This window comes from Hipposideros armiger, unplaced genomic scaffold (genome assembly GCF_001890085.2).
Source record: "Hipposideros armiger isolate ML-2016 unplaced genomic scaffold, ASM189008v1 scaffold_439, whole genome shotgun sequence".
Taxonomy (NCBI): domain Eukaryota; kingdom Metazoa; phylum Chordata; class Mammalia; order Chiroptera; family Hipposideridae; genus Hipposideros; species Hipposideros armiger.
The window spans coordinates 192,881-218,319 of NW_017731789.1; the positions used below are offsets into that span (position 1 = coordinate 192,881).

At 35.7% G+C, this 25,439-nt stretch overlaps 1 protein-coding gene across 2 annotated transcripts in view; it reads right to left on the bottom strand.

Moving 5' to 3' along the window:
* ADAMTS3 (ADAM metallopeptidase with thrombospondin type 1 motif 3) overlaps nucleotides 1-25,439 on the bottom strand; it is a 272,211-nt gene that overhangs the window by 8,085 nt on the left and 238,687 nt on the right. For both annotated transcript variants that reach the window (XM_019665331.1, XM_019665333.1), the window contains 9 exons: nucleotides 24,634-24,779; nucleotides 23,251-23,426; nucleotides 21,939-22,072; nucleotides 20,259-20,382; nucleotides 16,799-16,879; nucleotides 14,845-15,008; nucleotides 6,791-6,956; nucleotides 4,175-4,307; nucleotides 399-606 (listed from right to left, as the gene is read on the bottom strand). In XM_019665331.1, the coding sequence (XP_019520876.1) occupies nucleotides 399-606; nucleotides 4,175-4,307; nucleotides 6,791-6,956; nucleotides 14,845-15,008; nucleotides 16,799-16,879; nucleotides 20,259-20,382; nucleotides 21,939-22,072; nucleotides 23,251-23,426; nucleotides 24,634-24,779 (1,332 nt within the window). The remainder of the gene's footprint in view (nucleotides 1-398; nucleotides 607-4,174; nucleotides 4,308-6,790; nucleotides 6,957-14,844; nucleotides 15,009-16,798; nucleotides 16,880-20,258; nucleotides 20,383-21,938; nucleotides 22,073-23,250; nucleotides 23,427-24,633; nucleotides 24,780-25,439) is intronic.

The window sequence follows — 25,439 nt, forward strand, 5'->3', positions numbered from 1 at the left end:
TGTATACCTGAAAGTAATATAAAGTTATATCAATTATAACTCAATTAAAAAAATAGTTATCGTAGTACAAACAGGGCTGGGTCCCGCATTCAGTGTAAGAGGTTTGGATTTCATCCCATAGAAATGGTGAGGTCAACAAAAACATTAAAAAGAGGATCAGTCCACCTTTAGACTCTGCTATGTCACAAAACACCCAAACATTGGTTGCCCCTACCAACAAATGTTAAATGCAAACACTTCTATAAATATTAATTTTTCTTAACATCTCCAGGTGCTTAGTGGTTACAATGTATATGAGTTTCTCAATTCACACAAAAGCTACCTGGTATTTAAGCCAAATTAAAATATGCTTCCTATGCTTACACACACACACATGCACACAGAATTCACACACCCACCTCATTCCAGGGTCCTGCTTTCCACTGGGCCGGGCAGGGCACTCTGTTACAAGGTCGGCGGCTCTCAGGACGGTCACCCACGCAGTACTTGCTGTGCACAGAGCGGTTGGAGCCATCGTGCAGTGGCTGAAGGCAGCGTACAGTGCGAAGCTGGTAGCCAGAACTCCCACAGGTTTTGGTGCAGTGCTCCCACTCTTCTGCTACCCAGCTGTGGGTGTGAGGATTAAGATTGAACAGTCATTGGGATGTAGAACATGCACCTTCCTGTGCTGCAAGCCCAGTCCTTTCTGCCCTCTGAGTGATGTGCAGCCCAGTGGGACATATTGCTACTCAGGAAGCACTTTCAGAAAGATGGATACAGCAAACAATTAACGAGTTTTAGAAATTTCCAACAACAATAGGCCTGGCACTTCTATTTTTAACAGCTTAGTATCTTTCTGCTTCCCACTGACTGGAAAACCTGCTCCTTTCCCAAAGGATGACTCATCTTAAGGTTGTCCAGTTAAGTTCAGGCATGCTGGTAGTTTCTAAAAATAAACCAACTCATGCTCAGCCATATTGACTAGTGGTGTTAAACATCTGAAAGGCACTCAAAAAAGGAATCCATTTGACGCATGCTAAGACAAACTGATTTGGATGCTGTTGCTTTTCCATGAAATCAGGAGTTTACTCATGTTTTAATATTTTGAGATGACTATTTCATTTCCACAGTTGTTGCCATGAAGGCTACATGACATATCTATCCTGTTTGGAAAATTCAGTTCTTCATATTAAAATTAATGGGTCTGATAGAAAGGTAAATGTAGTATGTATCAGGGCTGGAATGCACCTGATAGCAATATTTCCAAAAAGGTATTTTCAAAAAGATTTCCCATGGGACATTTCCAAATCCTAGTGTCAATGTCAATGCCCCCAGCTCTCTCCACATCAGCTGTGGATACAATATTATGGACAGTTCTTCATTACAAATGGTCACCAGGTCCCAAAGGGCTGTCTCCATTGATGCCATCTGCTTAATCTGTCAGAATGTGATCAAGGCATACTATTTATCCTTCCTAAAGTTACTTTTCTTCTTCGATTTTTTTCTTTCTGTATATATGGGGTGCCAAAACACAACCATGCTTAAACCTTAGCAGTTTTTAGTATTCACAGTGTAAGATTACTCTAGCTTGTGAAACAGGCAGTAGGATGTATTGTGGCAACTAAGAAATTGTATTCAGTTTTGAAGGCCTTAATAGTGACTCTCATTTGAAGACAGATATTATGTGAGAAGTATACATTTCACAGTCACAGACACTTCTTGTTACCTTATTCCCTCATGAAATTCCTAGAATGACAACAAAGGACAAAAAGGGCATAAACCCACAAAGGCAGGAAAAAAAAAACAAAACACTGAGAAGAAGCCACCAGAAGATAATTTTGGAACCCAGAAAGCAGTTGGACATATGGCTACTCATCCAGCAGACCTAAGAAAGATACAGTTTAAGTCAGCAGCAGGAGCTGAGAAACAAACTGACTTGATACAGAACTTCAGAAATTGTGGCCACAGGGATTATGGCCGCAGGCGCAAGTGTGAGTGATAGCAGGCCAGAAAACAGGGGGACTGATAAAAAGTCGGCTTTAACCCCACTGGGTGATTGTCCCTCCTCTAACCCAGAAGAAGACTTGAGGTTTATCCTCTGTAGAAAGTGAACCAGGCTTTTAAGTTGTGGACAGGAGACATAGTCAAGAGACAACAGAGAAAGAGACAATAGTGAAAACAAGGGGATAATACTAGTTGCCTACACTTATACAACTTCCAGAACCCCTATTAAATAAGCTTATACTCCCTCAGCAGGAGATTGATTCTAGTTTATGGAAGCTTATCATTGCATTAGAAAAGCCTTAAATATACCGATAATTCAGGGCCTTTCAATGAAATAGCCCAGCCAGCTTACCCTACAGTGAAGCCCGCCAGCAAACAAATCTTCACCACAAAGCCAGCTTCCAGTCAGCCTGTTTAACACTGCATTCTTGTGTCTACATGGACAGCCAATAATCATCAGACACAGAAAGCCTCTAACACAAAAGAAGGTGGGGAAAAAGAAGACAAGGACTCAAAAAATATAATGCATGAGAGAGAAAATAACCTTTAATATCCTAAAAGAGATGAAAGAATATATTACATCTGTGAAATCAGAATCAAATGCCTTGAAAAAGGAAAATTTGAGGAACAAAACAGAGTTCTTAGCTATTAAAGCTCTTGAATATTAACAACATAATAGCAAAAATGAGAAATGAAGCAAGTAGCACAATGAACAATAGGAGAAAATAAAATTAGGTCTGTCTAGAAAGCCTAACTACAACTATCCCAGAAAGAAAGAATACTGAAAAAGAAAAAAGAAAAAAAAAGAAAGAAAAAAAAAGGAGACATTTTTCAAAGAAAAAAAAATGTAAGAAAATCTCCCAGAGATGAAAATATTGGTTTCATGTTTTAAAAAGTCTGCAAGTACACAGCATGATGGATGAGAGAAGACGAACGCCAAGGAAATTTCATCGCTGTGAAACTCAGAACACTGGAAATAAAAACAAGATCCTATAAACTTTGGATGACAATGAAAACTCGGTCACTTTGAAGGAAGTGGGAATCAGAATGGCAAATAACTTTTCAACAGCAACTCGGGAGTCTAAAAAAACAATGGAACAATGTTTTCAAAATTCTGAGGGAAAATATAGTTTGGAATTGTATGCGTGTGTATCCAAATGACCAAGAGTAAGAGTAGAAGAAAGACTTCTTATATACCACTATACTTTAACTTCTTATATATTTTTCTTAAGTATAGAAGATTTTAATTCTTATATAAAACTTTTTACTCTCTATCTACTTTTATTTTTCCATGAAGCTACTGGAAGATATGATCCACCAGAACAAATGAATACACCAAAAAGTAAGACAAGGAATGAGAGAAACAGGAGATTCAATGCCAGAGAGAGGCAGTAGGACTTGCTGGGAGGATGATATTAATAAAAAGAAACACCAGGATGAAAGCTGTGTAGAAGGCCAGGGCAGAGCTGGAACACAGAACTCTCTGAGAGATGTCTCTAAGATGAAAGTGACAGGACACTTGAGTGTTTAGTATTTAGAGGAGATTGATACTCATGGAAGAGAGTTTTGGGACAAATTAGGGAAAAGTAGTAAAAAATATATAAAAATCAAAACATTCATTAACTCTAGAAAAAATAAAGTTTTATAAGAAACATAAGAGACTGCTAAGTGACTCAACTATTAAGAGAGATGTATGTTGTCGAAACAATATAAACTCTGAATATTAATATCAATAAAAGATAGGTTATACCAATATTGGGAGTACCGGGAATGGGAGAAGTGTGGGCTGTCAGTGTGCATTTGGGGAAGGATTGTAAAAGAGGGCTAAATCCTTCACTTTCCACAGTGGAAATCCAATATACATAAATGTCTATAACCTCCCCTACCTTTCTCCTCCCCTCCAAACCTCAAGGAGTAGAAGCAAAGACATTTTACTTACAGAGATGAAAACAAGTAGTGCCAAATATCAAAAGAAGCATAATAACTGAAAGCGGTTGTTTGTGAGAAGCAGGGATATGGTAAAAGACAGGGGGCCATAGTTTTATATAACTCCTGTGTAATGGTCTGAGTGTTTAAACCAAGTGCGTGTATTAGCTTTGACTACAAAGAAAATTAGAACTGAAAAGAGCTGAAGACATTTAAATCCCTATTATTTTGTCCTCAGGATATGACAGTTAAAATAAATACTTACAGTGGATGTGTACACTCTTGAATATTGCACATTCTTCGAATAGGTTTCGGCTTTTTGTTGACTTCACAGAAGCTGCGATGAACCATTTTATTATCACTTTTCCTACGGCATCCGTATTTAGTGTACTGGAAACCTGGAAAAGGAAATACATTTCTTTGGGTTTAATCAATTATGCATTCTGTTATATATTTGATCATTCATTCATTCATTCATTCATTCATTCATTCATTCATTCAACAAATATTTACTGAGTGCATACAATAAGCCAGACACTGTTGTAGGTGCTGAAGGTACAGAAGTGAATTAAATAAAAATCATTAACTTTTCAGAGCCTACATTTGATAAATATTGCAAATTATTAAAAACAACTTCATACTTGCTAATAAACTAGATTTTGAATATACACAGTCTAGTGTGAGAGACAGATTTGAAAACGACTGTGACAATACCCAGTGATTTAGGCTATTATAGAGCTCTATAAATACTGTAGGGGGCATGAAAGGAACACAGGGGAAGGTCTCTAATTTAGCTGGAGGAGGAGCAGTGAATGCTTACAAGACCAGCATTTCCTTGAGCAGAACTGTGAAGTTCAAACAGTATTGTGTAAAGGGAATGAAACAGAATAATACTCCAAGCAAAGGAAATGACATATAGAGAACCGCAGGTCTCTTTGAATGACTGAAGTTTCATGTGTGAAGGGGTGGGAGATAGAAAAGGGTTCAATCTTCAAAGGCTTGAGTGCCAGATAAGTGTTTGGACTTTATCCTGGAGATCATAGGGAGTTACTGAAGGTCTCTCCAACTACTAACATTGACATTTGTAAATAATTTTTATTTTAAAAAATTTTAAACCTAAAAAAAGTTGTAAGGTAAGCACCATAAACATTCGTACGCTCTGCATATAGATTAACCTTGTTTACCATGTCACCATATTTGAGATATATACATATATTTATATGTAATATATTATGATACTATAATATATAATTAATATATAATATTTGTGTAAAATTTTGCTGAACCATTTGAGAGTAAGTTGCTGACATCTTGATCCTTCACTTCTAAATACTTCATCATATCATTCATAATAAGCATATTTTCTTACATAACCACACTATAATTCTTAAAATTAGTGTATTTAATGCAGATAAATACTATTTCTAATATACAGACCATATTAAAATTTGCCAATTGTCTCTATAATGTTCTTTATAGCAATGTTTTTCCAATCAAGAGTCACGCATTGCATTTAGTCATGGAATTAATCAGGAATTGTTTCTCAACCTCTTTTTATTTTCAGTGTTTTTGAGATGCACAGGATAATTGTTTTGTAAAATATACCATAATTTTGATTTAATAGTCTCCTAATGATTAGATTCAGGTTATTCATGTTTTTAATAAATTATAATGTGTTGTGTCTTCAGGGCAACACATTAGGAGACTAAAGGGTTTGAATCAGGGAAATAATATAATTCTATTCATTCATTCATTCATTCAAGAAAGATTACCCTGGAAATAAAGCGAAGAAACTCAGAGTTAGTTGACTAAAAGTCTTTTGCAATAATCTTCCCTTCCAAAACTGTGAAGGAAGCCAGGTGGGGAAGGGATAGATGTAGTAGGTATTAAAAAGGTGTATGACAAATCTTGTGACCAAGTCAATGTTAAGGGTGCAGCAGGAGGGTGCAGCTTATTAATAACAAATTAATAAGCAATTTGTAATGGATAAAGTGTCATTTCACATAATTAACTAGAAACATTTTACGTTTCCTCCCCCCAAAAAAACCACTTTAGAAATAAAACTTTGAATTCATAATTATAAAATAAATGGTTCACCCAAGTATTCCCTATTAGGAATAATTTTCTGTTTTCAATTATTCAGTATCACTATTGTGTGAGCCCTCTCCTTCTCCTGCCTGATGGGGAAAATTCTGTCTTGGCCAGCTCGGTCCTGGAGCATTTGTTTTGAAAACAAGAGGAATAGATGACAGAGAAATTGAAAAATCTGAGAGCAGCTTAATGGATTTACTCTAGAGAGGGCAGAGAGGCAGCATAATGTAGTAAGAGCATGTACTCAAAAGCCACACCTCGTGGGTCTGTGTCTTATGGTCTGGGCAAATTACTGATATTCCCTGTGCTTCGGTTTCCCCATCAATACAATGAAGATAATAGTAGTGACCTCACAGCGGCATTATGAGTATTCATGCATTAATGTATAAAGCATTTAAAACAATATCTGGCACATAGTGCAACTACTATAATAGTTCTTTCATTAACACTGGTAGAAAATAAATGCATTGGTATAGAAAGTAAAAGTAAAAAAGAAAGGCAAGCACCAGAGGACACTGAACCTGGGAGAGTTTGGGAAGAATAAAGTGATTAAGGGTACCACTGCCTGAATATGAAACAGAAAGAACACAGGGGAAAAGGGCAAGAGGGTGAGTTCCTATCCTTGGTAGATTCTGAGATTTCAGTAGAAATGCTTTGTATTTATGTTTTAGTGGTTATGTCTGGTAGTTCTCAGGTTGTGGCCTCAGTTAAGACAATCCTTAAGACAGAAGCAAGAAGATGAACTCTATATGAATTACATGACAATGTAATGAATAACCTCAGCTGTTACCTCCACCACAGGGTCGGGAACACTGAGACCAGCTCTTCAAAGCCCATTCAAAAGTGTCTAATTCTTCCTGGATGACATTGTTGTTGTTGATTGTAGGCGCAGAGTCTTCATGGATGATGTACTTATATGTCAGGCTAGAGCGCGTATCATTCTCCTGAGGTATAATCTAAGGTACACATGAAATAGATAGGTAAATCACCTGAGGGAGTTTAAAATTCAAAATTTTAATTTTGAAAAATTAAAAATTCAGGATATTGCTCCTAGTGAAACTGGAAGACTTTCAAGTAGTTTCTAAAAATATAGTGGTTTTGTTTCTATCAACTGAAGTACAAGAGTGGCCTGTTTAAGAAAAAAAAAATGCACATATATAAAACTTTGACCATTGAAAGTATAAAAATACATACACTAAGGATTAAGAGTTTGTATTATAAAAAATAGTAACCTTACAATAAGATTCACTGTAAATTTATATCTCCTGAATGCATTTAAAAATTATTCTTTAAAATAACTGTTTTCGAGTCCAGCAGGGCCCTTCCGTCTTCCTTTCCCCCTTGTCACTGAGTCCTTGATCATCTCTGTCCCACAACACCTGGCTCCCAGGAGGTGTATTGAAGGGCACCAGAATATGCCTCTTTGGCATGTGCATTATTTTGAGCTCATTATTTTTGAGAATCTGGAGACACTGGAGAAGCTCTGAAAACTGAAGTTACCAGGGAAATTTACTTTAGAAAGGGGGCCTGTACCAGGAAGGGAGCTGTTGCCAGAGATCACCTGAAAGGCTTGTCTGCATGGCCTGGCAAAGTTTGTTTACTATACACTTCCTCTTCTCACCATCCTATGAATTTTCTTTGAAGCCCCAGGTCCCTATCCCTTTCCTTAGCTCAGGATGGTGTATGTAAGCCTCAATGCCTGATAGCCTTTGAGTCTCATATCCTTGTGGGGTTCCTGAATGTTTGTACATACATAATTAAGATTGTTTTTTGCCCTCCTGTTAATCTTTTTATTGAGAGGGGGGGTGAGGGTGGTCTTACCCAAGAACCTAGAAGGATAGAGGGAAAATTATTTTTTCTGTCCTCCAATACACAGGGTATATACATGGAATTGTATAATATTCAATACCACAGTGTTGACATCCAATCTATATAGGGTTTTTTTTTCTTTAAACATTTCTTTTTGTTATTTAAAAAGTAATATTCATTCATTGTGAAGTGATTGGAAAATACGGAAAGAACATAGAATATTCCTGGTTGTGTTTCCTTCCAGGCTCTTCCTGTTTTAAAGTCCTAGGAGATTTGGTTTTAGCCCTCACCTCTGTACTGAATTTACGAACTACTCAATGTCATTGCTCGGGAGAATTAAATATTAGTCATGGGGAATTTTATTTTCCTAATTAATAATACCAGGAGTAAAGGAGATTCAAGATTCAAAAAAAAATCCTGGAGAAAATATAAAAAGCAAATGGAAGATACAAATATGGAATAGGGGAAGAGAAGAAGAACTTTCTGGTATTGGACCAGAATAATAGATAGCTGTATGAATTTATGATTTTAAAAAAAAATCTGTCTCCTAGCACTGTCCATTGAAAGGGTCCTAGAAATAATGATATCCCAGTAGCAAGAAGCACACCAGAGCCCAGGTCTTGGTTTCTGCCATTCTCCTCTGAAAGTAACAAGAGCTCCCTGGGGAGGAAGCTGATGCCAACACTAAACCTAGAACATCTGCTTGTGCCAGAATATAAGGACGAGCTCAAAAACCAACGTGGATGTGTCAAAAGGACATAGCAGCCTGCTTGAAAGGCCTGTCAGCCAAATTTGGGGGCAATTTGAGCACCAAAATTAATAAGGTCAGGAATGGACTATAACACATGCAGTAGTAATTTTTAAAATCTCTGAATCCATACTCATACTATTACCACCATTAATAACAATGAAATTAAAACTATTTTAAAGGGGAGGGTGGGCAGAAAAGCTCTTATCTACAAAAAAAATGCCAACTAATAAATGTTGAAAGAACGACAGAAATATTAACAGTAAAATGCCATTTTTTAGCCACCATAAAAATAAAAAAAATAAAAATAAACAATAAAATAACTGGTTTTTTATGATGTTAAAGATAATAAGGTTCCCTCCAGAAAATACACAGATTGTGGAAAAATACAAGAAAAACGGAAAATCATCCATAATTCTACTAAACCAGAGAAAATCAAAGTCATTTCTATTATTTTGAGATATAACCACAAGGTATTTGCATATTTGTGTGCGTGTGCGCGTGCATGTGTGCGCGCAAATACTTTTCTGGACTTGCTTATTTCACTTAATGTGTTACACACGTTTCTCAAGTCAGTAAATATTCTTTGAAAACATAATTTTAAATGCTAGTATAGTGTTTAAGCATAAAATAGTATTATTTTACCATTTACTCATAACAAATATTTGTATTGATTAGAATCTGTCTCCACTTTTGTGGTGATTTCTGATTTTCCTTAGGGGACTAAAGGGTACAAATACTTTTTATAGTTTTTATGGTTTTATAAAAAGTATAAAAAATACTTTTTATAGTAAATGGCCCTTCAGTATAGTTAGAAAAACTATTGGGTTGTTGGAAAAATCATGACGCATTTTTGCAATGAAAAACATAGAAAAAATATGTCATGACTTTTCCGACAACCCAATATTACTTTCATAATGAGATAGTATATGAAAGTGCCCCATTCAGCACTACATATTATATAATTTTCATATTTGTTAATTGAATGGGGAAAAGATTATTGTTTTAATTGCTATTTATTTGAGAAATACTAAAATTTAATTTTGCTAGGTTTATTAATCACTTGAATTTTGTCTGCTGTACATTGTATGTTCATGTCATAACCTCTTTTTTAAAATTGGCATATATATATATATTTTTCCTAAATCTATGCAATGAGGATATTAATTTGTTTTATAATAAGCATTGGAAATATATTCAGTTTTTTATTTGTTTTTTAATTTTGTTTAGAGCAAAGCATTTTTTAAATTAGTTTCTATTGACTTTCACATAACTTTTATAGGATTATATCAATCATACAAGGGGAGAGACGTGCAATTCATTAGTATTTTAAACTAAACTTTTAGAAGCAGCTTTTGTTTGAGAAATCGAGTGATCCTAAACCACTAAAATGAAGGATTTGATTATCTGGGTTCTTTTCTCTTTTTTACCCCTTAGTCTTTGTTTTAAAAATCAAGTATTGGTCCTTACTCTATCCAGATGTCTAACGTTTCCAGCCTCAGATGGCCTAGCTGCCAGGCTCCAGGGCTCCCAACAGGAGGTTCCAGTCTTTCAGAGATCATAGGGACGAGCACTGCTTGTCCACAACCTCCTGTCTTAGCTACAAATCCCCTTATTTCTTCAATCCACATTGTTCCCTATGCTTACGTTACTATCAGTGGACAAAGCCGTGAGGCAGTCTATCATGGGGGCTAAATGGCAGGACTCTGAGACCACATACCCGTGCAGCTAGAAAAGAATGCAGTGTAATTATATGAGTGAAATACACCTCCTGATCTCCAATCATTCAAACTCAACAAGACTTTGATTAATATGTATTTTTTTTTTGCTATAAAATTATCTAACTTACGAACAGAATGACAGTCCAGAAATAAACCCACATACATTTAGACAATTAATTTTTGACATCAGTGAAAAGACAATTTAATGAAAAGACAATTCAATGGGGAAAGGACATTGTTTCTCAACAAATGATGCTAGAACTGGAAATTGTGGTGGTTTTAAAAATGTGTCTGCAAATCCTTGGATACTTCCCTCTCCATAAGTGGAGGTTGAGTCCTCTTTATTTCAGTGTGGGCTGGACTTGGTGACTTGCTTTCAGCAAACAGACAACAGAAGAAGTGATGGGATGCCACTTTCAAGATTAGGTTAAAAAAGACTGGCTCCTGACTTGGTTGCACTCTTTCACTTTGTCACTCGAATCATTTATTCTAGTGGAAGCCAGCTGCCTTGTGATAAGGGCACTTAAGCAGTCTATGGAGAGGCTGACAGAGAAGATCCCAGGCCCACCAGCCAGCACAAGAAAAAGCTTAGGAGTAATCTTCTGAGGCCTTCCAACAGCCACGTGACTGAGCTGGTAAGCAGATCACCCCAGTTGATCTTTGAGATGCCTCGCCACAGATGACAGCAACCTCATGAGATACCCAACCAGAACTAGCCCATTCAACTGCTGCCAGATACCTGATCCACAGAAACTATGAGATAATAAATGTTGCTTTGTGTTTAGCCACTAAATTTGGGGTAACTTGTTATGCAGCAGTAGATAATATATACATCTGTATGTAAAATGTGAACCTAACGTATCATACAAAATTTATATAAAAATTAACCAAAAATGGTTCATAAACCTAAATGTAAAATGTAAAACTACAGAACACTTCCCCCCAAAAACGAGAAAATATTTAGACCTTGGATTACACAAAAAATCTTATATAACACCAAAATCTTGATCCATAAAAGAAAAAATTGATAAATTGGACTTTAGTAAAGTTAAAATATTTTGCTCTGTGAAAGACTAAAAGAAGGAAAAGAAACTATAGACTAGAAGAAAATATTTGGCAAATCACATATTTCACACAGGACTTACATCAAGCATCAAACATATATAAAGAACTCTTAAAACTAAACAAAAAGAAAAAAAACCAATGACCTACTTTAACAATGGGCAAAAGATTTGAACACATACTTTGCCCAAAGGAAATAATTCTCAAAGAAAGAAAGAAACCTTGGAATTGAGTGGGGAAATTTTAGATTAGTATAATCTTTTTTATAGAGTCTAATAAATATTTGTATACAGAATCCCACAATATTTTTCAAATCAAGTAGATGTCTTCAGCTTTCATCCAAGAGGGGATAATAGAGGAGCCTTCCTGATATTAAAAACAATAAAACTGGATAGAATTATATGAGGGAAATTTTTTTGGCAGAGACTAGCATAGCAAAGGACAATATTCCTGTGAGAGGAGAAATGCCAGGTCCTGGTTTCCTGACAAGGCCAGGTTCTCTGCTGTCTGGACCCTGGCACAGGGAGCAGCAGCCTCAGCCAAGACAGCAGTCTCACTGAGCTGGGAGATGGAGAACAGAGTTTGGAATTCACAGAGCAGGGTACCAAAGAAGAGGGGGCAGCAGCGTGGAGAAGTGGCCCGGGAGGCTGCGTGGGTCCTAGACTGAAGGCTAGACCGTGCATGCCCTGGCCAAGACACGATGCCATCTATCAATGAGTGTCTGCTCTGGGTCTGGGGATAGGACAGAGATACTCGAGTTTAGACAGAGCTGAGAGACAGGGGAGTTTTCATCCAGCCAGAGTCAAGAGGCCTAATTAACACCTCAGGTGTTCAGTTAAAGCACCAAAAGGGCCATATCATAAGAACAAGGACAAAGTGAAATAGATCAGCCCTAGTGAAGAAAAAACCCGGCCTCCAGGATCAGAAGGAACTGACAATAACTTAACTGTCAGTCAGAACAAAACCCAAAGCCTATAGGAAGGCAATATAAACCAAATGCCCTACAACTTATCATCTATAATGTCCAGTGTCCAATAAAAAAAGATTGTAAGAAGCTAGAAAATATGACTCATTAAAAAAAAAAAGCAGCCCATGAAGCAGGACTTAAGGAAACATGAAGGCACAGGACTTAAAGGAAAAGTTAGACATAATGAGTTAAAATATATGGAAATCTCAGCAGAGAAATAGAAATGATTTAAAAAACAGAAATTCTAGAAAAGTATTCCATCGGACAGGAAAAATTTATAGGATGGGCTCAACAGCATATTGGAGACCACATAAGATACAGCCAGTGAGTTTGAACAGAGCTCAATAAAAATTATCCAATCTGAAGAACAGAGAAAAAAAGATTATGAAAGCATGAACAAAGCCTAAGAGAATTATGGAACAATTTCAACTGGTTTAACATACATGTAAATGAATGCTAGGAGTAGAGAAGTGAGAGATGGGAGAAAAAACAAACTTGAACACAATGGAAATTTAACCCAAATTTGGTGAAAAACTTCAACTTACAGTACCAAGGTGCTTGGTGAACTCCAAGCTGGACATACAAAGAACATCACAAACTAAGCATATCGCAGTCAAACTGCTAAATAAACAAAACAAAATGATAAAAAAAATATTTAAAAGCAGCCAGAAAAAATGGACACTTTACATACAGAGCAACAAAAATGAGGCTGACTTCTCAACAGAAATGAAAGATTCTAGAAGACAGAGCTATATATATATGAATCAAAGATGGATTCTGTATAACTGGCCCCAGGATTGCTGATTTCTTCACTGAAGGCTGAGTCCCTTTAGCTCAAAAGCCTGCTAGCATCAAACACAAAATTTTATATATCTGATTGTTTTAAATGTAGCCCAAACAAGCAGGCTTTTAGCAACTTAGAGGCTACTTGCTTTGGATACTCCTGTGAAACTGCACCCGACATCTGCTAACTGTAAATATGTCTGTGGCTATAAGGAGCGCAAGCTGCTGTTGTTGCCCTTTGAGGCCCTATGACCCACAGACTCCCCGCTGTGTGGCTGAGTGACATCACCTAGCACCCAAACCCCCTCTCCAATCTCTTCTCTCCAGGAGTTCCCTTTCCTTTCTCTCTTTCTGGATGGTGGTTCTACATGCAAACCTAAGGAGTCACCAATAAAGCTTGTGTGTGCTACTGCCACGTGATGGTCACATCTACGGGGGGATGGGAGGGGTTACCAAAAAGATGTATACACATTTTAAGAGATGTTATCTATGCTCAAGCAGCAGTTCACTGTAATCAGAAGTGTCTGGATGCTGATGGTAACCACTTTGAGCACCTCCTGTAACTGCAGAAGTCAAACGTGACTTGTATTCATCTTTTGTTTTTGGTATATATTGAGTATTACAATTACTACAGTTTTTTCCTTTCTTAAAATGTGTATATATTTTTTGGGTACCCTCTGTATTTCGTTGATCAGCCCTGAAATTCCTTGAACCTCCTACAACAATGTAAAAACATCTTTAAAGTGCTAAAAGAAAAAAACAAAACAAAACACTAGTAACTAAAAAGTTTGTATCTAGTAAACATATCTTTTAAAAATGGGCTGAAATAGGGCCCGGCTGAGTAGCTTATTGGTTAAGAGTTGGCTTGGAAGCATAAGCTCTGAGCAGCAGGGCCACCAGTTCAGATCCCATATGGGCCAGTGACGCTGTGCCCTCTACAGCTAAGATGGTGAACAACAGCTCAACCTGGAGCTGGGCTGCCATGAGACACCTGCAATGGCATAGGTTGCAGTGGGGCTGCAGTGGGGCTGCAGTGGGCTGCCGTGAGCTACCGTGAGTGGCCGGCAGCCAGTGTGAGCGGCTGGCAGCTGGCATGAGCTGCTGTGAGCCGCTGTGAGCGGCCATCCAATGGCCGGCGAGTGACTGCCTCACCCAGGAAGAGCACAATGATCGCAATACCAACATGGGCCAGTGAAGCGATGTCCTCCACAACTAGACTGAAGAACAAAAGGAACAGCAACTTGTGTGTTCCCCTTCCCTGATTCCCCAATGCTGTTCCCCTCCCCCAATTCCCCAATAAAATCTTAAAAAAAAAAAAAAAGCTGAAGTAAGATATTTTTAGATAATGAAAGCTGAGAGAATTCTTTGCTAGCACACATACCCTACAAGAAATGCTAAGGGAAGTTCTTTATATTGAAGGTAAATGACACTAGATGGAAAATCAGATTTACAGGAAAAAAAAATGGTAAATATGTGGGTAAATATAAAAATCAATTTCTTTCTTGTCTTAACAGATAACTAAATTCAAAAGTCAAAAAACGATTACTAAAGTAAAAAATCTTAATACTGTGTTATTGGGTTTATAATGTATATATAATAAAATATGTGACAAAGTTGTACAAAGAGTGGAGTGGGGCAGATAAATGAAACTATAAAAAAACAAGAAAGTGAATAGTCAATGTTCAAGGTCAAAGTGTTTTTCAGATAAATTAGAAAGCAAACCAACCACATAAAGAGCCTATAATGCCACATACCAAAACAATAACAGGATCGTGTAAAGGTCCATCTGTGTGAAGAGTTTCAATGTCATCTTCAATGTTATAATCCCATTCCACACCCAGGTCTATGAAGGTCCGCGACTTGGCTTCTTCCCCTTTGCCGTTCAAAATATAGTGGCCTGTAGCCTGGTTCTTAATAGCTAAAGGAGACAAAACGAGTAACCGGCAGACATTTTATTTTTATCACTTTACAGCTTTGATATTCCACAGTAAATCTATCCTCTTCTATAAATCAATGACTGTTTATTAGCAACAAACCAATCAAAATGAGTGTTAGTTCTGATATGAGTCCCATTTCCTTTATTGGGCATTCAAAATCCTCAAGAAGCATTCCCAACTGGTCAAAAAAACAGTAGCAAGATGGTTACATAGAAGATAAAAACTAGGAAATGTTCCCATTTGAAAACATTGTCAAAGTGGATAACAGTTTCTAACTCACTCATCCTATACATTTCCTCAGAAATCTGGGAATATTTAGAAAACAATGGATACTTCTATAATAATTAATACAAATCACATATGCTAGTTCAGCATATAACAGAATGGCATCTTTACTGTGAATCTCTTTCAAGTTAGTCAAATATTTGCAGGCACTCAACATAGTTGAACTAATTTTTAGGCCAACAATTAGTTCTTATCATTGCAGAATTCCAAGGCTACATCCTCTACTCACATGCTAGAAAAAAGCTGTTTACTGGTGATAGAATTCTTACTGTATTATACATTTACTATATATTAGAAAAAAAATGCTTTCTCTAATGGATAAAAAAAATAACAAATGGGATTTTAAAGTTTGGAGGTGTTTATCAGCATATAAATATGTTAGAAAATAAAATTTAATATTAATACCATTACTGAAAATGTGTAGAAAATTAGTAATTTCAGTGAAATACATTTATTCCTCTTGAGATTTTAAACTAGTCTAATTTTTCTAAGAATAATAATCTGAATTCTAGGATGAAAAATAAGTAATTTTAATTACTGGGAAAAAAACTGTGGCTGACTGTTAAGACTGTTACAGAATCTAATAGTGAATATAATTTAAATACTAAAAAAAATTCTATATATCATAGAACAATTCATTTTTAAGTCACACATTTAGAAAAGCAATTTTCTACAAATTTTCATGGGTTTGACAGATGATGTTTTAGTTTCAGAAATCTTAGTGTTTTAATAGATCAAGGGATATGTGAAAGTTATGTTTATACCTGTATACACTTTTAATATAAAACCCCTTTAAAGTGACATTTCTACATGATCCTCTCATAAAGGAGAAAAAGAATCTTTTGGAAATTATAAACAGCCATGCAAATAGATCTGCATGTGTCAGTTAATAACTAGACACATAACAGATATCAGGAAATTTTTCATTAGACTAGCAAAATCCACATATGGTAACTTTTCGGTCAAGAACTTAAAATGCAATAAAAGTAAGGAGAGGCATACAGGATAGCATCAACCAAAATATCAGAACTAATTTGTCAACATAAATATGGCAAATTATTTCTGATATTATTCCTTAATTTTATGCATTTTAAAATATGTTTTTTCTCATTCCCTTATGCAGAACAAAAATACATAACAAGTACAAATTTGCCACATGATTTTCTTTCTTCATTTAATAATGATCCAACCCAGGTTTCAATAAGAATTGAAGCTCTATTTTTGAATATTTCTTGTTTTAAACAAATAATAGTTGGAAGAAATGACCAACAAAAATCTCATAATAATGCATTTATATATAATTTGAACCTTGCATATCTATGTATACATATATACATACATACATCTATACATATATCTATCTATAGGTAGATGATAGATAGATAGATAGATAGATAGATAGATAGATAGATAGATAGATATGATTTCTTGACATTTCCATGTTTAAGTCTATGTTAAAGCAGAGCCAGCAGACAGGAACACTTACCAAGAATATGAGGAGAAGCCTCGTCTTCTTGGATTAACACATGTCTAGCACCAGGGGGTATATCAAACATCTTAAGGTACCCTTTGCATGTGTAGTAAATATTGGAGAAAGCAAAGGAGAAAACAAAAGCAATAACCGTGGTTAGTCAGGCACTACATCCTTACTGCTCCTGCACGCAGAAGAGGGCATTCATAAACCGAAAGAAGCGGTTTCAGAACAGAAATTAACTTCAAAGCATTGGTAGCTTGTGTGACATCTGGCATGACATTAGAGGAAACCTTTTTTCTTCTTTAATCAAAGAGGAAGAAAAGAGCTAATCTTGTTTCCAACCTATTAGCCATTCACCTTGTGTTGACCTATGAATGGTGTCAACCATAATTCAGGCAAATAATTATACTTTCCTGTGTCCCTCTATGTGATTTCAGTTTTCTAAACCACCTTTTTGGAGTGAAGCCAGTTTTTAGAGTACTTAGTTGGTAAACTTCTTGAGATGTTTTATCTGTCTATACATTATTTTACAAAAACTAAGTGGTGAGTATAGATAGCTAATCTTTTAATTAGTGAAATATATTTAGAAGCCTGCTTTAGTCTAAAGAAAATTTTAAAAAATCAGTGAGCAGCTTTCATTTTTCTTGTGGTCAGCAACTAATTTTAAAGTTTTCAACAAGTTTTATAATGAGAATGTTTTAAAATACACGTTGTAGATTTTACCAAACCATTTGGTTGGAAAAGATCTGCAAGCTAGGCAGCACATTGCCTTTACATGTACCCTAACCTCAACCTTCTCATGCAAAAATAATGCAGTCTATATGATTAATGGTTTGCATCGGGTTTTAAAATCATACATTAACCCTATTACAGTCAATGTCATATATAACAAAACTTAGTAATTATCACATGTCCTAAAGATTATCTTAAGGTCATTTAGAATTAAGATCCCAACTATAAATCCACAACAGTCAGGGCAAATAGAGAAATCAAGTGTTAGATCTCATTTCTATCAAAAACAAATGAATATAGGAAGATGATGCAACTGACACCTTATATGATGAAATGCCCAATTCATAAACTACAGGATGAGAACTGACAGAAATTCAGTTATAAATACATAGTTGCTGAGGGAATCGGAAAATAAACAAAACATGTCTGCCATTTGTATATGGACAATTAATATCTACCTATGGGTAGATTTACCCAACTTTTTCACAATATTCATTAGTGGCTCAACTAAATGGAACAGTCATTTTGGGGTCAAGGCTTTCAGCGTCTGAGCTTGGGTAAAGGCCAGTACATGAAAAGTACCATGTTTGCCTGAATGTGCAATGGCTAGGAGTAACATGCTTAAGATGCCACCAACAGCAAAACAGCTTGATGCATTTATGGATGCCCATCTTTCTGCAGTTTGCTACGACTTACCCAGTACATTTTTAGCTTCCCTTGTTTCAGCAAGAGAAATATTACGAGCTCCTTTGGGTAAAGTGAAGGCGCCTCTTGTCTTCCCTTAAACAAAATGTCTTTAATTAGTAGAGGTTTCATGTTTATCAGTCTTGCTGTTTCATTGACCATACAATAAGCTATATGTATTATTAGGTAAGATATAAAATATGTTCTGTAAGTTTATATGTTGAAGTCAAAATGCATTTATAATAGTTAGCAAATGCCAATAAACTGTTAATAGTCAATGAAAGTAAGACTAAGCGTGAATGAGGAATGATATAGGTGATTTGAAGTTGAATACTTGCAGATTTCATTTTCCAGCAACTTCAATTCTTTATGGCACCTCTTGCTTAAATGTTTCCCTGTTGGAAAAGGTTAATTAGTCTATTGGATGACTATGATAACAGCATTAGTGCAAAGAAATGGATGTTAGATTATCTTCGAATAGTTTGACTCTGTGTGACTGATGAAAGCTTTCTTCTGTTCTTATGACCTTGATTCACAGGTTTAGTATACATTTTGAGGTATCTGAAAAAAAGCATCACTGCCTCATATTACACATAATATAGAACAAATGATTATGGCAAATTTTTGTTTCTTTACATTAATTCACTCTGGAAATAAAACGAATTATTTTACACCTAAAATAATAATACACAACTGCAATAAGGCACGCTAAATCATTTCATACAATGGAGAAAAGTACATTTTACTCCACCAAAACCATTATTTTTATATATGTAGTTCTAAGTCTGTTTGCTTTATTGAAATAATATAATCAGCCAGAAATGGTAATATTTGCTTTTTAAGAGTTTTCTATGTACAAAACATAGTAAATTATCACATAGGAAGAGTGATACTCAGTAACTAGGGTAGAGAAACACATTAGAATGGCATCACCTAGCTCTGCTGCCCAAAATATATCAAAGAGCAAAGCGAATATGTGTGGAATTGGCTTGAGTTGTGTAGCTGAGTTATAATGAGAATAAAATGAACTAAGAGAATTATTCCATTTGGTTGAACACCAACTTTTTAACTTTCTTTTCCTCTAAAAGGGAAAATTACTCCCATGATATTGTGCTCAATGTAAACCAAATCTCTTTGCTTTTGTTTGTTTTATTTTGTTTTCTGTCCTTCTGTGAGGGACTACTGTATACTGACAGTGCTTTGAATGATGTAAGAGAAGTTTCTCAAAGGAAGCACCACATCAAATTTATCTTTAAATGATAAATTTCCAGAAACATTTGCCCAATAAATGCTTATTGAGTAAGTGAATAACATTTGTTACAAACTCAAAAAATTATTTACTAATAAATATTTGTATCCAAATTTTTTATGAAAATTCCAAAGAAAAATTATGAAACTACTAATTTTTTGCATAATATCAGTGTTTTTGTACATCTATAGAATTATCACCATATACCTAAAGTCCAGGTCATTGACTGTATAGCAAGCACAAAAGTTCACATACATAAGCAATTATATCTTGGGTTATTTTTAGATTGTGCCTCAATTTTGCATAATAAAATTTTTTTTTAATTATGTAAAATATGGACCTAGATTTATAGATTTATAAATAGGATAAACATGTTCACTTTTAAAATAAAAGAAGCAAAACAAATGTAATATCTTAAGTTGTTCCTCAAGTTTTCTAATTTTTTTTAAACTTCTGATCAACAATTTATGTGCAACAGAAAATTCAAAATAAACATCAATCCTAATAACTGGGTCTAATGCATTTTATTAAAAACACAAAACAAACAAAACAGATTTTAGCTAGCTGCTATAAATGATATTGATTTTATTTGTTCCTTATCAAAATTTAGTAGATACTTTTTTGTCATGAATGTTATGGACTATGAATTCAAAGCTTTAAATAGCTCCTTAGAAGGTAATCTGAATAAAAATAATTGGCAGCTAATTTTTTGTGATGTTTGTAGGGAAAATGCTGCATTCCTAAAGGAGGAAGTCGCAAAGAGTACATTCATAGAGGATACTAAATTCACGAGAGACTTCATCTTACCAAGTTTCCTGGGAGTTCTGGTAAATGTCCCCTTCACAGTTCGACAATGGGAATTGTCTCCTCCACAAACACCACACTTATCCTCAACCTTGTTAGAACCGATTTCTTTATCACAGCCCACTTTCTGGGGAGAGAAGATGTTAAATGTGCTAATTTTAACGTGCCAAGTCAAGGTCAGCTTCTTAGAGAATGATGACTCCTTTGTTTCAATCAGTAGCCCAAAGTCAGGCAGTTTGCACCAAACATTCACTCTAGCTCTGATTTATGATACCTCCATCTTTTAAAGAATTGCTATGTAATCACATGATTTGTACTATAGGTTAAATCGTACCCTAGGATAAACTTCCCCCAGACTAATGACCATCATGGATAGCCATCATCATCAAACATTTATCAAGCACAGATGTTGTAGGTGATGCTGAGCAGACAAAAAGTAAGATGGTGCTTTTCCCTTGTTGCTTTTATATTTATAAAGATGAATAATTAAATAATGAGTTGTATATCAGTATAAGCTTTACAACTTGGTTAGGGATGTCAGACACATTTTACCAAAGTGGTAGAGATTGTCTTAGGACCCTGAAGGAACAGGGAGTGTGGAAATGCATTTTTCAAATACAGAGGGATTCAAACAGAGCCATGGAAGTTGTACGTTCATGGAAAGTGGGTTCAGAGAAGAATACTTAAACCAACAGAAAGTTAGTGTGATGTGACAGGGGAAGAAGAGTGAAGATTTGCAAAGCACAGGCTGTGAAAGGCCTGGAGTATCAGGAAGAGTTTACATTTTCACATTAACTTAACAGGGAACTACTGAAGGTTTCCTGAGCTGGGGCAGGTCCTTTATGTAAATCAGTGTAAGGTAATGACACGGGATACAATGACACATGTTAATTTGGGGTGCAAGTAAGCAGAGAAAATAATGACAACACATCCATTGACTGCACTAGATTCTGTGGGAGGTGAAAGTTGAAAAAAACACAGATTCTACTTTCAGGGAAATATTAGTTCAACTATGAGGCATCTGCATACTTTAGCTTCGTTAATATAACACTTTTGTTCTCAAGTGAAAAGGAATCAAACAGGAGCAATGTGTTCAGTTAATAAGGATAATTTCATATCAAGTTAACATGACATGTGAATATGAATAAAAAATAAACTGCATTTAAAAAAAAGATTAAATGGGGCAAAAACCAGTTTTTGCATGTTCTCTACTTTTGTTCTGATATGAAATTCAGTGTTTAAACTAAGAATCAATTGGAAGGTGAGAAAAGGAGAAAGAAGCTTCTGTTATCTCTTACACAAAAAATAAAATACATCTAGTATTGAATTAAAAAAAAAACACTTTGTATTTTAAGAGCATATGGCTACTAGTAAAATACTCAAAGCAAAGGCATTGCTCCCAAGTAGTATTCCCAACCTACAAACATCAGAGTAACGTAGGAAAATAATTTTGGCTGGAGATTAGTAAACCTATTCAATCTTGATTCTGCCAGTGAGCAAAGTTTATTTTCTTAAGTGCTGTTGTTCCCAGATTTAGTTCAGCTACTGAACTGTTCATACCTCCTCATGATAATGTGATTTCACAGATAATAGCTAAATTTTTTTGAAAATACGCAGCTGAATGAGAGAAGTAGAAATACATAATACTGTAGGGAGCTTTTTGGGGAAGCAGTTTTAACTCACCACACACTCGCCTCGCACACATATGCTGTATGGATCTTTGTAAGAACAGCGTGTCCCATCATGCACCAGCTGTTTCATGTAAGCAACATCTCCAGTCTCTTTGGATTGACAGTAAAGGTGGCATCTTTTCTTGGCTGCATAAAATGGAGGACTAAATCAACTATTTACATAACATGATATATTTGAACAGTACAGCTTATTTTATTTTTAAAATACAAAATTTTAACGTGATTTCCTGAAAGCAAAATACAGTACAATAAAATCAAGAGGAGGGAGAAAATATGCCTATTTGGCTTTTGTTTTAACCAAGGTGACTATATGATTTAACATCTAAACTAGGATATTTTTGAGAGTGAAAGGGGCTCTATTACCAATTACACAGGGACAACAGTTATACACTGGAACTATCACAGGCAAAGCAGGTTGTATGGCAACCCTAGATTTAAGCACAGCTCTTCAATAAACTTTAATTCAGACCAATTTACTTTTAGTAATACATAGAGCACTAAAAGGATTTTTTTTTTTACCTCATGACTTAGTATAGTTTTTGCCCCAAGATCTTATTAATTAAATTTAACATAATTTATGTGACTCAATTCACCAAAATAGATAAAAATAATGCATTTCTTCTAACTGCATTGCAACTCTGATTTCTACATGGATGCATCTTTCCTTTAAAACAGCTTTTAAACTGAACTCAGCAGAGGATTACATCACATGATAATCATGTAACTATTTACTCTTATTCAGCCAAATAAGAAATATAGTGAAAAGTTTCCATTTGAACATATTTAACTGAAAATTCAGGAGTAAGAAGTGAAACACTAAAAGGGAATTTCCAAGTGTATTTTTCTAATAACTAGTGTACAATACAAAAGGAAAAGGTTATGAGGTGCCTGCTATCATTAAATAATGGTCTTTTTCTTGTTCCTGACTCCATTGTAAAAGAACTATATTCTCCTCTAGTTATTCAGAAAGGACAGATCACAATATTCCAAAAACATTTCCTCGAGGAGGGATTTCAGTTGGATGAGGAAACTGAACATCTCTTTCATGCTTGCTGTTTTGTTTGCTTTCCACTGGCCTTTTCAGCAGTGATGCTAGTCATGCTGTTTGCCAGGAACTAAAGCACAACTCTCACCTAAAGGAGTTCGTTAGCCTTATTCATGGAAATCCAGAAGGACTTACTCCTACAATCATCAAGTGTTCTAAGTTACCAAGTAGGGATCAAGAGTCCCAGGGATTGAGGTACACAAAGTGTGAACCCCAAGTAACCATCCATACAGGGGGCAAAGAGTGGGTGTCTACTCACAGTCAGGATGTTCGTAGGGCAACCAGTGGTGTTTGGCGTTCTGGTATTCAAAGTGGGAGTTACGCTGCTGGCACTGCTGCGCTCTGAAGTCCTCAAAGTGCTTTTGGCATTCTTCTGTATTACAAAGCTGGTACTCAAAATTAACACCAGGACAATCCTGACCACCATTGATAGGCCTACAGAAAAGAAAACATTTAAAAAGGACTTTTGGCTCTCATCCAGCAGTGGAAGCTTGCAGACATAGTGCTCGAGGGCAGAAAGCCAGAGCTTCTGAGCTGCCAGCACCAAGTGAATGAACTCATACTTCCTAATTTCAATCCCTTTCCAAAAGCACCGTCCTCGCCCTGCTTGGGTGGGAGGGGAGACCCAAAACCCAACTTAAAGCAGCTTTTCAAACAGTATGTTTTAAATGCATGGTGAACATGTATAAAAAAATACAAAAGATAAATATGGACTCAAGAAATGAATACTTTCTATTGCATAAAACATGTAGATGTAACCAAAAAAACACTTGATCACAGTTCTATGCCTCAGTTTCCTTATATGTAAAATCAAAATAATAATCTTGTCTTCCTTAGAGAAAAATTGAGAGGATTGAATAAGTTAACATATTTAAAACACCTAGAACACAGGATGGCTCAGAGTGAACCTTAGCTGCTCTTATTACTATAATATATTGCTTTTATGATTTATATTAATGTTACCATCATCTCTTCCTGTGAGGACAGGTATGTGACACTCAGTCCTTACAAAAGACATGTTCAGAGCTGTCCTGCTACCAGAGCCACAGGGCTGCTCATCTGTTAAATAAACCCTAGACCAGGAAGACTATCCTAAATTTAATATTTCAATTATTTTATTTTTCCCTTAGAAAATACATTTTGCTGAGCATGCAAGGGGGATTCAATGAACTTAGTCTGAGTGAACCAGTGGATAACTACCCCTCAACAGCTCCTTGGTCTTCTCTTACCGTCTTTCTGTTGTCCCTCTCTGAAGCATCCTCTTTCTAACCCTGAGAGAGTGAGCTAGTGTCTGTGGTTGGTGCTGCTTCTGCCCTGACATGCCTGAGCTTCTCACAGATCTCACGGCCTCACTGCCCAGGCCCTAAGAGCACAGTGATGGGCTTCCACTGCTCAGGTCCTTAATGTTTCTAAACAGCAATTTCTTAAAAAATCTCTAATCGTCACTCAAGCCTCTCATCTTCTCCTTGACGACTCCTCACAATATTGATAAGTGGAGATTTACCCAAAACAGACACTTAAGCCCTTAGTTTCCATGTTCTGTACTTTACATAGACTTCATTAAACAGAATACTAATAACAGTATATTGAAACATTTTCTGGCCTATCCAAAAATAACCAGAATTACAGGGGTCATACTCACATTGGATTATTGCATTGGCGTGTCCTAAAACGAACACCAGTTCCACATGTCCGGGAACAGGAGCCGAATTTGGTCCATGATCCCCAATTGCCATCTTGTTTTTGTTGATTAGCATTCTTCCACATGCAATGGCCCTTATAGCACCACTTAGGAAAATGACAAAAGGTTATTAGGAAAATTATGCATATGCTAAAGCTAAAATTGCTAGTTAAGAACCACCCATTGAAGGGTTTCATTGGTCCCCACCCAGGTAAAGACACATTTACAATTATCCCAAAGCAATTGTAACAATAAGGTCCCCTATAAAAAGGGTAATTTAGACTTGCATTTTTAAATATAAAGTTAAAATGAAAAAATAACATTCACTCCACCAAAGTTTTTAAATAATACCTTACCTGTGAATATTAAACATAACCATTAAGAATGATCTGAGCACCTTTGCACAGTAGGAAGTTTGGAAAATTGGGCTCTGGAAGGGGTCATGTAATAAAAGACCATCTGACCAGGAAGTAATTAAGTGGGGACTACTAGAACCCTGATACCATAGAGGCATGTACCTTACAGTGCTCAAAAGGTGCTACAATAAAAGTGTTTCTTAAAATTCAACTTTGGTAAATTTAAATATAACACAAATATATTTGGGGAAGCTGGATGTTCAGAATTGACTTAGAGGATATATTTTTCATAAAGCAAAAATGAATCAACGCATTGTTGAGCTTGATTTTTGAGTCAAAAGTTTGTAATACTAAATTTTCCCAAAGTAACATGCTATATGTATCATGGGTTTAGCAATAGTGCCTAACAAA